General features: G+C 39.1%; 1 protein-coding gene across 1 annotated transcript; it reads right to left on the bottom strand.

The window, feature by feature from the left end:
- Positions 1–433: 433 nt before the first annotated feature.
- LOC135700581 (cilia- and flagella-associated protein 299-like) lies at positions 434–1283 on the bottom strand. The gene is made up of 3 exons (XM_065221111.1): positions 1144–1283; positions 919–1084; positions 434–857 (listed from the first exon to the last, which is right to left on the bottom strand). The coding sequence occupies exons 1-3, from the start codon at positions 1281–1283 to the stop codon at positions 465–467; spliced, it is 699 nt and encodes a 232-aa protein (XP_065077183.1). The 3' UTR covers positions 434–464.
- Positions 1284–14758: the final 13475 nt, after the last annotated feature.

Below are 14758 nucleotides of genomic sequence, written 5' to 3'. Positions count from 1 at the left end.
TGCATAATATGGGCTGATGCAGTTACCCGCACCTTGAATCATACAAGGCTCACTGTTGATTATACTACACCATTGATATACATACGTATGTACCTATCTGTGCTAGGTACGGACGTGGAAACATCCAAGGGTCAAAACTCTGTCTGCCAGCGACACTGGGATTGAGAGAAGAAGAGAAAACTGACAACCGGAGAGGAAAATCACGGGATTGATACGATGAGGTCATATTGTGGTAAGGACGGAAATTATGTCCTAACTCGTTTGTAAATTTACGATAAACCTTTGTCCAGCGCAGCATGCATACCTAAATGCAGAAAGAAGTTTATTGTATGCAATTCTGTTGAGAGCTGGAGAAAATGTTATTTTGCTATTATCAGTACGCAGGCGCGTTGGAAAAATTCACTACCGATAGAATTCCAAGAAAACAACAGTCACCGTTGGTTTCAGGTGATTTGAAACTACTTTTAATAATTTGCGCTCACAACATGATCGTACAGAATCACTTGGTCATACATATCGGTGTCGATTTCCATACGGGTCGTGTTTTCGCCAAAGTACCCTCCAATAGGGTCAGGATAAACGTCCTTACGATCACAAATGTTCCGGAATATAATACCTCGAATGGGATCACACATAACAAGATAGTTTTTAGAGTTTTGTTTTGAGGCCTTGTCGGTCGTAAAGTTGTAGTAGGAAAGATCGAGCCTGGTGGGATAAAGTTTTTGTTTTCCTGTGAAGATTGCTTTCCAATCAAAGGCATTCTTTTTGTTTTTGTTGACCCGTAAAAGTGCTTGTTCGTAATCGATGTAGCCGGATATTTCGCCATGCTTTCCCAGACACCTTATGTAGATAATGGTCTAGGAATGGAACAAATCATACAGTTAATAACTGTAGCGAACAAAGTACCGAATTTCATACCGACAGCAGTCCCAGACGGTTGGCTCTCTCTCTAGCTCCTAGTTCACTTAGCAGTGGATCTGAAGTTTTTAGGTTTCTACTAAAGAATGCATTTGGATCTGGCGAGGCATACAGGAAGTCGATAACTTCCTTCCTTCGGGTCTTGAAATCGGATTCAGTTATTGACCTAGATTGAAGTGCAAATGATGTATTGATCATGCCACTGTAAACTTCTGTTATGCATACCTGAAGCCAGTTAAATACAAGCTTAGACCATTTTGTCTGTGGCCAAGATATCTAAGATCCTGAGTAGTAACGAGGCTTTTAAGGTACTTTTTGTAGGTGGAAAATTCAAGCAAACGAATGTCATGGTCAGTAATAATCATTTTGTATAGCTTTTACTTCACAATGTTGTTCAGGGACGAAATAACACATATAAAGCAATGGTTGCTAGGTGTGATAGGTCTTTAGTGGGCATTACACTGATGATGACTGCACATTGTAGTTTAAATACGCAACTGTCATACAACTGTTTGCAGTAATAAAGTGATCTCTCTACAACTCGATATTGAAGGGACCATCGAGTTATAGAATAACAATCCCATACAAAATCGCTAACACAGTAGCCATGAAATGAATGTTTGCTATGGTTCAATAACTCGATATAGAGCTAGTTGACACCGAGATCCTTATGTGTCACAAATCGAAAATCAAAATGTCATGTGACATATCTTATCACACAACTGAATAACAATTCGTCATTTTAATTGCCTGTATTGCATATCGCATATTAGCTTATTGCGTGCTCTCAACTTAGTGTTCTAGATGCACTTCCACAGTTATTAATTGAGAGCTTTCGATGCCTGTACCATTTTTGCATTTGTATAATTTTGTGGCAAGTCCAATCATACTTCTATGCCCAGGGAAGTCGAGAACATTTCCAACCCGAAAAATTCCTAGACCGGACCGGGAATCGAACCCAGCCACCTCCAGCATGGTCTTGCTTTGTAGCTGCGCCTTTACCTACTGAGCTAAGGGAGGCCCCTTATGTCCCGGGTGTTCTGGTTAAATTAAAAATAATAATCAATGTCTGACCCAAATTTGATTAATAGTCACAATCCCAAGGGTGTAAAGGAGAATTTTTTTTTTTGTAATAAGTATTAAAACCATGAAATGCTTCTTAAACTTTGAAACATTGCTCTTTTTTACTGCGAGTTACTCAGATTTGCTGTTCTGCCCTGGTTCTTCCCGTGTTTTGTTAGTCAGAGGACTGGAGCGACGGGGAAGCGTGAAGGATAAGTTTCCAATATAAGATTTTAAAGAAAAAGCTTCTAAATGAAAAAGTTTATAAAGAACCTTCATAAGATGATTTTTAAAGAAGTTTTTGTTTAAACCTTTTTTTTAATTCTTTATTTGTTTCAAATTCAAAATAAATTACATTTAATTTAAACCTAGGTGCCCCAGTTACTACAGTAACTTACCAGCCTTAATTGTTATGATATATATCTAAGTATTTTTACATTGTTCCTGTCTTGGCAATTCAGTATTTTAAACAGATTTTTTAAACCTGTATGTCAGTATAACAATTGATATCTTAAAACTAAAAACTAAAACTAAATCTTATCTAAGTATAAAGAGAATTAATCGTTGCAATTGAGGATTGCAACGATTTTTGCCTGATATTATTAATTATTTTGTTGGACATTTGTTCTAAAGTCTCAACATTCAAAATTCTATGTACCTCAGTAGTACTGTACCAGGGAGGCAACTTCAAAATCATCTTCAGAACTTTGTGCTGAATCCTTTGAAGTGCTTTTTTCCTGGTAGTGCAACAACAAGACCATATTGGCACAGCGTAAAGCATGGCCGGTCTAAAAACTTGTTTAAATATTAGAAGTTTATTCGTCAGGCAAAGTTTGGATTTCCTGTTTATAAGAGGATACAAACATTTTATATATTTGTTACATTTGGCTTGAATGCCCTCCATGTGATCTTTAAAAGTTAATTTTTGGTCAAGTATTAATCCAAGATATTTCACTTGGTTTGACCAGGAAATTGAAACTCCGTTTATATTGACTATGTGACTACTACTAGGTTTCAAAAACGAAGCTCTAGGCTTATGTGGAAATATTAAAAATTGAGTTTTGGAAGCGTTGGGAGAAATCTTCCATTTTTGTAAATAAGAAGAGAAAATATCTAAACTTTTCTACAGTCTGCTGCAAATAACACGAAGACTTCTTCCTTTAGCAGAAATGCCTGTGTCATCAGCGAACAAAGATTTGTGGCAACCCTGAGGCAAATCAGGGAGGTCCGAAGTGAAAATGTTATACAATATAGGCCCAAGAATGCTACCCTGAGGAACTCCTGCACTAACAGGTAGTCGATTGGATTTGGAATTTTGATAATTTACCTGCAGAGTTCTGTCAGTTAAATTATTCTGAACTAATTTCATAATGTAAAGTGGAAAATTAAACTTTTTCAATTTAGCAATCAAACCTTCATGCCAAACACTGTCGAATGCTTTTTCTATGTCTAGAAGAGCAACTCCAGTTGAGTGGCCTTCAGATTTGTTTGAACAAATTAAATTGAGAGTTGATGAGTAGTTGAATGCCCATGGCGAAATCCAAACTGCTCATCTGCAAAAATTGAGTTCGTATTGATGTGAAGCATCATTCTATTTAAAATTATCTTTTCAAAAAGTTTACTTATTGAAGAAAGCAAACTTATTGGACGGTAGCTAGATGCTTCAGCTGCATTTTAATCCGGCTTCAAAATTGGAACAACTTTTGCATTTTTCCATTTATCAGGAAAGTATGCCAAATGGAAACATCTGTTAAATAATTTTTCCAAGAAAGCCAAGGTACTCTCTGGGAGTTTTTTGATGAGGATATAGAATATTCCATCATCACCTGGAGCTTTCATATTTTGAAACTTTTTAGTTATAGACCTTACTAGTCCCCCAGGAATCATCAAAAATATTTTCCCGAGAGAAAATATTCAGATAATCCCGAGCAACCTGATTGTCAATAGGACTAGTAAGACCCAAACTGAAATTATGGGAACTCTCGAATTGCTTAGTAAGTTTCTGAGCTTTTTCCAAATTTGTGTACCACCTAAGCGCTGGAATAGGCTTTTGAGGTTTTTTTCAAAATTTTTGTGAGTTTCCAAAAGGGTTTGGAACTCGAGTCTAATTTAGAAACATTGTTTTCAAAAGTTTTGTTCCTCAGGGCAGAGAATCGCTTTTTAATTTGTTTTTGCAAATCCCGCCAGATAACTTTCATGGCAGGATCGCGTGTTCTTTGATATTGTCTCCTATGGACATTTTTAAGATGGATCAATAGCTGAAGATCGTCGTCTATTATAATTGAATCAAATTTAACCTCGCATTTTGGTACTGAGGCAGCTCTTGCTTCAACTATAGAAGTAGTCAGAGATTCAAGAGCATAATTAATTTCATCTTTGGTTTGCAAAGGAATGTTTGGATCGAAGTTATATTCCATAAATGTTCGATATTGCTCCCAATCAGCTCTATGGTAATTGAAAATAGAGCTGTTGAGATTAGAAATTATTTCTTGGGATATTTCAAAAGTTACTGGAAGGTGATCAGAACCGAAGTCAGCATGGGTAACCAATTGGCTACAAAGTTGACATGAATCAGTTAAGACCAAATCAATAGTTGAGGGATTTCTTGCAGAAGAAAAGCATGTTGAACTGTTTGGATATTGAATAGTGTAATAACCTGCAGAACAATCATCAAACAGAATATTACCATTGGAATTGGTTTGAGCATTATTCCATGAGCGGTGTTTTGCATTAAAATCACCAATAATGAAGAATTTAGACCTATGACGGGTAAGTTTCTGGAGGTCACCCTTGAGAAAAATCTGTTGCTGGCCTACGCATTGAAATGGCAATAGGCAGCTATAAACGTAAGTTGTCCAAATTTTGATTCAACAGAAACTCCCAAAGTTTCAAAAACTTTGGTTTCAAATGAAAAAAAGAATTTTATGTTTGATTCGTCTATGAACAATGATGGCAACGCCACCGTCCATCAAGACGATCATTTCTATAAACCAAATAATTTGCGTCCTTCTTAACCTTATGGTCAGGTTTAAGGAACGTTTCAGTTATAACGGCAATATGCACGTTATGAACTCTCAAAAAGTTAAATAGCTCGTCTTCATTATCTTTAAGAGATCGAGCATTCCAATTTAAAAAATCTACTGAATTTTAAAGTCATGACAATATTATTAGACAATTTTACTCCAGTTTGAATAGCATCAAACATGGAGCTAGATTTAAGCATATCAGAAATTATGTCAATTAATGAATTCTGTAAAAATTGCATTTTAGGAGCAGTAATGATTCCTAAGTCAAAATTTCCGTTAGAATTACGTTGGTTAGTATTTTGGTTTCTTCCCGCTGCAATAGCAGCATAGGTAGCTCCATTAATTCGCTGAACATTGTTAGCAGCGAGGGGAGTAGGTATAGATGAAAAATTTGAAGCAGGGGTGATATTTAACAGCAGAATAATTTGTACCTGTTTGGAAACGTGGAGCGTTTTCTACCTGGCGCTTAGAACGAGATTGTAGGATCGCTTTGCGAGTCTTACAATCCCAAAAATTGGATTTGTGGTTTTCACCACAATTTGAACATTTAAATTTGTTAGGATCTTCCTTCACAGGACAGTCGTGCGTGAGAGGAATCACCACAATTCATGCATTGACCTGGCATGTAGCAATTTTAAGTTCCGTGACCCCATCCCTGGCACTTACGGCACTGAGTGAGGTTTTGGAAATTTCCTCCAGTCTTCCTGAAGTGTTCCCACTTCACACGGACATGGAGCATAAGGCTAGCTTTTTCTAAGGCCTTAAGGTTGTTTAGTTCACTAGACTTGAAAAATCATTAGAAATCCCGTTGCGCGAATCGCCAGGACGGGATTTCATTTTCATTTTGATTACTTGGAGTGGCACAACTCCAAGTAATTTTGCCAGTTCATCTTTGATCTGATCCAGGGATTCACCACTGGGCAGTCCTTTCATGACAACCTTGAACACACGTTCAGTTTTGGTGTTGTAAGTAAAAAATTTGTGCTTCTTCTTAGTAAGATACTTGAGAAGACATTTAAATCCGTGCAACGTTTCAGCCAATACACGGCATTCACCCCGACGTCCAATTTATAGTGAAAACTTAACTTTCACGAATTTCAAAAGTTCCATGCGAAGAGCATGGAAATCGGAAGTGGTTATCACAATAGGGGGAATCTTTTCCTTCTTGGCATTAAGCCGGGAAAGTTTACTAGAATTTTTCTTGGATGATGGATCATTCTCATCATCCGTGAGCAAATCAAATTGATTACTCAAATTAATTTCATCAGAAGGGGGGGTCAAGAGTTTGCCCCTTTCTTTTGCGTTTAGGCGCCATGGCGGCAGTAAATTTTTATCCAAATCGACTTCCAAGCAGATTACTATAAGAATCTGAAGGATCGAAGAGGAATTTTCCAAATCGATATCCAAGAAGGATTACCTCGGGTAGGGTCCAAACAAGGATCGAAGAGGAATGAAAGTTGAACAAGGTAGAAAATTTTTACAGGTTGAGCACTGAAAAGTGCTGTTTAAATTTGTTGTAGCTTTAGGTAGTAGTAACACTTCCTTAAGCAAAAAGCAAATAGATCCGCACGGCAACAGAGCACGATGCGGACTCTTGTTTAAAACTTATTATAGACGCTTGCCCAGCGGATTGCTCATCTGACTAAATAAAACACACTCTGCAGACAAAATTTTATCATTTCATTTTTGCCGTGACTGCCTCTTACTACAAAGGGCCTGCGTTCAATTCCATTTGGCACAGCACAGTGGGACGAAATCAAAAAAGTGGGACATGGCTAGCTATTAAGTGCAGCATTTTGATGTCTTCGAAAATGTTTCCTATTGTTTTAGTACAGTCAAGATTCCTCACAATGGGAACCGGCATTAACGAATATTCGTACCATATGGGATTAGAGCTAATTTAGTGCAGGGTAATTTTAAGAAATAACTTCCTGGTGTCTTCTGCTAAGTTATTATCAAAATGGATGACCACCTTTTGGAAAAAAATTGCATCCCGAAGGTCACAAGTCTGGTGCTCCGGAAGACCCGAAACTCGAAACATCCGTAAAAGTGGTCTATTCATGAAACTAATCCTATAGAGCTCCGTGTTTTTTTTCGAAACCGCTCATAGACGTCTTATTGCAATTAATTTGAAATTATAACCGGAATGTAGACTCCAGGGACTACAGGATGGTCTTTCGGAAGATCCGCAACATCGGTAAAAGTGGTCAATTCATGAAACTGATCCTATGTAGAGCTTCACGGTATTTTAAAAACCACTCATAGACGTCTTATTAGAATGAATTTGGATTTATGACCGGAATATGGACGCTGGATACAACGGGGTGGTCCACTAGAAGATCTAGCATATCCGTAAAAGTGTCAAATTAATTAAACTGATCCCAGAGCTCCATGGATTTTTTTTTCAAAGCCACTCATTACCGTTTTATCAGAATGAATTCAGTGTTGTGATCGGAATATGGACCCTGGCGACCACATGGTGGTCGAATTAATGAAACTGATGCTGTAGCTGCGTGGTCTTTTCGAATCCACTCATAGACGTCTTATCAGAATTAATTCGGAGTTGTGACCGGAATTTGAACCCTGGGGACCACGGGATGGTTCACTGGTAGATCAGGAACATGCGTAAAATCGGAATATGCACCCTGGGGGCCACGTTATGGTCAACTGAAAGATCCGGAACATTCGTAAAAGTGGTCAATTCATGAAACTGATCCTATAGGTCTGCGGATTTTTCGAAATCACTCATAGACGTCGTATTATAATGAATTCGAAGTTGTGACCGGAATATAGACCCTGTAGACCACGGGATGGTCTACCTAAAATCTGGAACATCAGTGAAAGTGGTAAATGCATGGAATTGATCCTAAACCTCCGCGGGTTTTTCAAAACCTCTCATAGAAATCTTATCAGAATGATTTCGGAGTTTCGATCGGATTATGGTCCCAGGCGATCATGGAATGGTCCTCTGGAAGATCAAGAACATCCTGATAGTGATAAATTCTTGAAACTGATTCTCCGTTTCCGCTTTTTTTGAAAACCATTTCAACATTCGAAAATGTGGTCGATTAATGAAACTGATCCTAGAGCTTTGCACTAAAATGAGTTAGAAATTTAGAGCGGAATATGGATTTTTTTGTAATTCACTTAAAGTATACTATACACAGCTAAAAAAGTTATGTAAATTTATGTCACTATGATACACATAAATGTAGCGTTATGTATCATACAAGCTTACATTATAGATCGTGTAAATTAATGAAACATTTCATGAAATATTTCAAATATTGTATGCAACCATCCATCTTTGTAAGCAATATTTCTTGCAAGTTGCTAGTTACGTGAAAAGAAAGTTTACATGCATGAATGTTTGCATGCATGAATATTTACATCACCATTTAAATTAAGTTTTTTTTCTGTGTATTGTTATTACTTCACACGCTGGGTGTAAGATGTTGAACGAAATGACGTTGAGATTAGCTGCTAATGCCTGCTAACCTGCAAGATACACTTCCTTAAAGATAGCGTTTAAAATTTTTAATAACGAACATAAATCCATTAAACGAAGTGAAGGGGATTTGCTTTCTTGTGCAAAAATGTGCATTTTTAAAGTATTTGCAAATTTGTGAAACATTTAAAAAATGGGAAAATTCAAATTCGAAAATAGCCATGTCCCACTAAAATCATAAAATCTGTCATCACGCTTAAAGCCGTTGGTCCCCGGTTCATGAGTTCATGGGTCGATAGGTAGGGTCAGGTGTGGGAACTGCCTCACTAATGTGAAAAAAAATATTTTTTTGCCCAACAGTTTTTGAATACGTTTGAATTCGCGTATCTTATTGCCGGGACTGAGGGGGACTCCAACCACGAAAGTTGCGATTATCAGAACTGTGCTTTCTCCGATGCTCTCTCCATACTTTGGGATATAGATAAGCTAAAAGCAAACAAGAAGCGCTCATTTCCTTTCATACTCGACTTCGTTTGCTTTTTCTGCTGGAGAGAATCGAGGCAAGTGTGTGCGTCATTCTACCAACAATCAATTCGAAACTAACTATTTTAAATTGGCTCACTACTTGACTAGCCTATTGGTCCGAAGCAAATTGATTAACGTACTCCATTCTTGTCAAAATTCGAGTACTACACTATGTTTGTTTTGATTCGCTATGAAAGTTTGACAGATAAAAGGAGAGGTTCGTGGATTTTCCTATGTTTCGAGGGGTGCATCGATTTGCTTGGAACCGAAGATAGTACCAGAGCTGAGCCAAAAAGTTGAGCTCGTTTCTTCGGGACCTTCTGGTCTTACAGTTACCTCTAAGATTCTACCATGTTATACACAACAATCAAGACAAATGCTTGCTTGTGTAGGTGAAATCATATACAGAACACGGAATAAAAAAAGATTAAAAATCATTGCATCGTCTGTATGATCAACTTCTAACATTCGTTGCGATGTTCATGAACAGAGGATGATAGGAAATGGACCTAACATTCATTGTAATAAATTTTTGGTTAGCGTGACACTTATGATCGATTTCCTAGAGTACAAGATGATGTTCTCAAAATCATTTTGGAGTTTTTTTGACGACTTGATTGATCACCAGGACGATTCAGTTGAGACACATGAAAACGGATCGTAAATGATGCGCATAGACTCTAGAATAGTTGAAAGCGAGATAAAAAAGACAAAAAACCATTACATCGCCTGCAAGGTCAACTTCTAACATTCGCTACGATGTTCATTAACAGAGGATGATAGGGAATGGAACTAATATTCATTGTAATAAATTTTTGGTTTGCGTGTAGTCATAGTCGTGGTCGGTAGTAGGGGACATTATCTGAACTCCACACACTTAGATTTTGTGCCGAGATGGGCACCACCGAGCAGCTCGGAATTTTATTTTACTGGATCTCAGAGAAAAACTTGCCGAGATTCAGCTAACAAACGGGAATTTTGCCGTGATCTCTGCTAAAAAACATAAATGTTGCTGAAACTCGGCAAGTTTTTAACTGAGATCCAGCAAAATAAAATGCCGAACTGCTCGTTGGTTCCCATCTCGGCAAAAAATCTAAGTGTGCAGGACGATTTGGAGAACTTAGAACATCTTCTTAACAACGAAATGCGTGATAATGTTTGCACCATCTTACAAGTAAGGTTCCCGTTTCAACTGTGCATACAATGCCTTGGTTTTATTTGCATGCACGGTATCTATAGCTCATACCGTAGTAGGCTGTGTATAAAAGAAAATGATTTACTTATGTCGTTTTCGTTTTTACTACACTACACCGGTGTAGTGTAAGCAGCAATAAGTGCGAGTCATTGACAGTTCATCATCACTTCTTTGTAAACAAAGGTGCAACCGATAGCTACACCCTAATTTTTTTTCGGTGTTCGGCAGTGTAGCACCGGTGTAGCTACACCGCAAAAACGAAAACGACATTAGTTTGACAGTTGCACCATGACGAAGCGGCAGCGTATTAGTGATTTGTCCCACGCGCAAATGTCGCAAAAAAACATTTCAATCGCCGTGGGAGTGTCCCGGTGGACCGTCAAAAGAGTTTTAGACCGAAAAAAGAAAGGACAACTATCCGCGAAGGTGGCCACAGGTCGTCCGAGGTCAGCTCGGGTTTCGAGGGTTATCGCTGCTATCAAAAGAAAGATTCGAGTGAATCCAGTGCGTTCAATACGGAAAATGGCAAAGGAACACGGGATCAGTGACTTTACGGCACGGAAGATCGTAAAGGGAGATTGCGGGGCGAAGTCGAGGGCACGAAAAAAAAAAAAAAACTCACATGATTACCAACCGCATCCGGGAGTTACGAGTCGAACGATGCAAGAAAATCTTAAACTTCCTTAAGCAAAAAAATCCGGTAATCCTGTTCACCGACGAGAGCATGTTTACCGTCGATCCCGTATCAAATTCCAAAACCGACCGGTATATTAGTTCTCTTCCGGTAAAAGACGTGGTCGACGAGCACAAGAACGTGTATCTGACCAAGCATCCTGCTAGCGTTATGGTGTTTGGATTGGTGGCTTCCGATGGCAAAAAAATGGACCCGGTGTTCATTCCAGAAGGCGACAAGGTCAATACGGAGGTCTACATCGGGATTTTAAGTAAGTATGTTCTTCCGTGGATCAAAGAACAGTACGGTCCGAAGCCAAATGTTGTATTTCAACAAGATGGGGCTATAGAACGGCGCCGGTGGTGTAGTGGTAAGCGTGATTACCTCTCACCCCAGCAGGCCTGGGTTCAATCCCAGTCGGCGCCGCCGGGATGTTCTGAGGCATAACATCTCTGATCACGCCTTCCTTCGGATGGGAAGTAAAGCCGTTGGTCCTCGGTTCATGAGTTGATGGGTCGATAGGTAGGGTCCAGGTGTGGGAGCTGCCTTCCTGGCACGTCGGTAGCATTGGTGCTCAGCACGGAAAACAAGATCGACGGAAAAAACAAACCAAAGGAAAAAAAAAACAAGATGGGGCTCCGTGCCACACCTCGAACCGCACTCAGAAGTGGTTGCAGGAACATCTTCCGTTCTGGGCGAAGGATATGTGGCCGCCATCCAGCCCTGAACTTAATCCGCTGGATTACTCAATATGGCGCGTCATGAAGTCCAAGGACTGTTATAAACGCCACCCGAGTACAGCAAGCCTCAGACAAACATTGACCCGTACCTGGAGAGAAATGGATCCAGACTACATTATTGGAACCTGCCGTGCATTCCGGAAACGTGTGGAGGCCGTAATTGCAGCAAGTGGAAACTCTATCGATGATTAACATAGTTTATCATGAGTGAGTAGTGAGAAACATCCCCTTTTGAATAAATAAAAAATTCGAAACAAAATTCTTGAGAATTTTTTTAATTTTGACATTGCTCAATGGTGCAAACATTATCACGCATAGGTAATGCGTGTAAACCAAGGTTGCAAAGACTCATTTCAGCTAAAACAATGTTTTTCTAAATTATGAAATAATTGGATGCCATGATCAAATTTTAAATTGGTAGGATACAAGAAGAGGTTGCAAAGAATGTGTTTGACATATTAAACCTGTTTATTTCACTTCATGAGAGTCACAATCAGCGATTTTTCACAAACTCACTCACTCACTCACTCAGCGATCAGCAAATTGCTGATTGTGACTCATAGAAAGCAAAATTTACAGGTTTTATGTTTCCAACGCATACTTTGTAACCTCTTCTTGTAAGTTACAAGTAAAACATGCCGTCATACCATCTTTTGGTTTTATTATTCCGAAAAACATTATTTTAGCTGAAATGAGTCTTTGCAACCTTGGTGTAAACTCTATGATTTTTTTCTGTAAGGGCATCGAGCAAGGACATCTTGCAAAGTGCATCTTACAAGCCTTGGTTGATCTTGTTGATCATATTTTCTGAACTCTTTTTTATATAATGCATTTATTTTTCCAAGCTAATTTGCCGTAGCTTTGCGGAGCCGATATACATTGTCTAGATTACAAAATTACTTAAAACTAACGTTAGTAAAGCGGGGGCCGATTACTCGCGGCTATCTCGAGGTTAGGGGTAAAAAATTGTAACAAATGGATGGCAGGGTAGGGATTGAGAACACAAGGTTTGGAGAGCAATGTGCTCTTGATCTCGAACTAAGCGACAAACTGATGGAAACGACAAACATGGGGGTACACCGATGGGCAGCTAACAACTTGGGGGAGCACATGATGACACTAACTACTAAATCCTCAGATCTATCCGTTTTAAAAACACATACATTAAATTGCAATCGTCGAGATCTCGGCTCGCCAAGATGTCTCTAACGGTTTTTTCTCCGGGCCCGAGGGAAAGGATAACTCGGATCTAGCAACACAATGGAGGGTGCATGACCAAAGCACGTGGTCGATCTCGTAATAACCACTACCACAAGTGCACAAATTTCTGCCTGCGAGCCCGATTCGAAAGAAATGCGAATCTAACGAGCAGTGATTGGACATGAACCTTGTGTAAAGTCACAGCTCATGTCCAACCCTTTGAACCACGGCTTGATCGACACCTGTGGGAGAATAGAATGTAACTATCTTCCCAAATCACTCCCTTTCCATTTTTGTTGCCAATTGGTGAGGACTTCCTGATAGCGCCTTCCATATCGCCCATCTTAGCCAACGAGTTCGCTTTCTCGTTACCCGGAATAGAGCAATGAGATGGGACCCAGACTAAAGTGACGATATAGGAGCAGTTAGATAAAATACTCAATTTGGCTCGGATCTCGGTCAGGAAATACGAGGAGTGCTTCATCGGCCTCATCGAACGAATAGCCTCCAATGCCTCCTAAGACTATCCGTAAGAATGAAATAATGGTCAGAAGGTAGTGAGGCGATTTGATCTACTGCGTAGAATATGACTGCTAGTTCCACAACATATACGGAACAGGGTTTTTGCATTTGATTTGAGGCGCTATGAAATTCGTTGAAGATAATAAGAACGCCTGCAAAATCGTTTTCTTCTTCATTTGCTTTTGAGTGGAACAGCACGCATCGCACCAAAGCGAAGACGACGGACCACGACGAAAGCACCCACATCGACCGGAGGAAAGGCTTCCCGCAATAGGAAGCATGATTAGGCCGCCGTCATCCAGTCGGCATCGACTTGCACTGGTCACCATTTTTCAGGGCCACCAATTCAATAACGAAAAGAGTTAAGAACTAAATGATCAACATATATTTGTTCCGTCCACTAGCGGTCCTACGTCAAAAGCTTCCTTTCATGCCCCTAGTTACAGACCCATCTACAATTTTCAATTTATCTTGCGAATTTCAAGGTCTTCTTCTTCTTCTTCTTCTTCTTATTCTTCTTTCCTTTATTTAACGTCGGTCTCTGTTCCGCAATCTAGTGCTAATCTACGACGGACATCGATTACAATCCATTGACGGCAATCGAATGTGCAGGAATGCCTTCCACACCTGCGTAGGATATCGCATCCATTCAACACACATGGGCCGGGACCAACGGCTCTACTTCCACTCAGAATAGAGTGCTGAGGATGGTACTTGATCGTCCTTTCGACACTAGAATAACAAATTTACACGAAGAGGCAGGCATTGCCAAAATAGATTCCAGAATTAACGAAATTAAGACTAAATTTTCACACAAAATGTAATACTTCAGAACAAAGCATATTTGCAATTTGTATATAGTAGATTAGGTGTATATAGTAGTTGTAGGTTAGTTCAAGAGCAAATTTTCATTATGTCGTAAGTAACATTCGCACCAATCCGAGAAAAATAAAGTTTTGTTTTGATGACCGAAAAGTTATTCCTATTTTCAATTAAACTCGTATAATCTCATAGTGATAGCAATGTTTAACATATTTAGCAGGGTTTTAATCATACAAATGCAAATCGCTAGCTTTCATGCTAAAAAACACTGGTTTTGAGTCAAAAGTTATTATACATCGTTTGGTGGCCCCTATTGTTACTTAAGTCAAAGTGTATTTACCAGGATATTCGGGAGAATTATCAATTACGTCTCCTTACGTGCAGCCCTCATCATTTTAGGAGCACCGAAATCATCTTAGCAACCAACAGTTCGATTTATTCACTTTAATAATGAGAAAGCGAAACGACGAACGTACACTTTTCACGGGTTTCTCAGCGCTGTTACTTAAGGCAAACGACATCTCCATAGAAATCGGGTGACTTAAGTAACATCGAAAACTATTTTGATCGGAAGGTGATTACGTCAAAAAGCAATTTGACTGGTAAATTAATTTAAAAATGGGATGT

Source organism: Ochlerotatus camptorhynchus, unplaced genomic scaffold (genome assembly GCF_037179485.1).
Source record: "Ochlerotatus camptorhynchus isolate MF236.1 unplaced genomic scaffold, CSIRO-AGI_Acam_v1.1 ptg000139l, whole genome shotgun sequence".
NCBI lineage: Eukaryota > Metazoa > Arthropoda > Insecta > Diptera > Culicidae > Ochlerotatus > Ochlerotatus camptorhynchus.
The sequence above is the reverse complement of the archived record's forward strand: the minus strand, read 5'-3'. Positions and strand labels throughout refer to the sequence as shown.

Excerpts from the sequence above, each read along its gene's own strand:
- LOC135700581 (XM_065221111.1), bottom strand. The coding sequence starts at position 1,283 with ATGATTATTACTGACCATGACATTCGTTTGCTTGAATTTTCCACCTAC. Across the intron at positions 1,085-1,143 it reads TTGTATTTAACTGGCTTCAG|GTCAATAACTGAATCCGATT; the intron begins GTATGCATAACA and ends ACTTCAATCTAG. Across the intron at positions 858-918 it reads ACCGTCTGGGACTGCTGTCG|ACCATTATCTACATAAGGTG; the intron begins GTATGAAATTCG and ends TTCCATTCCTAG.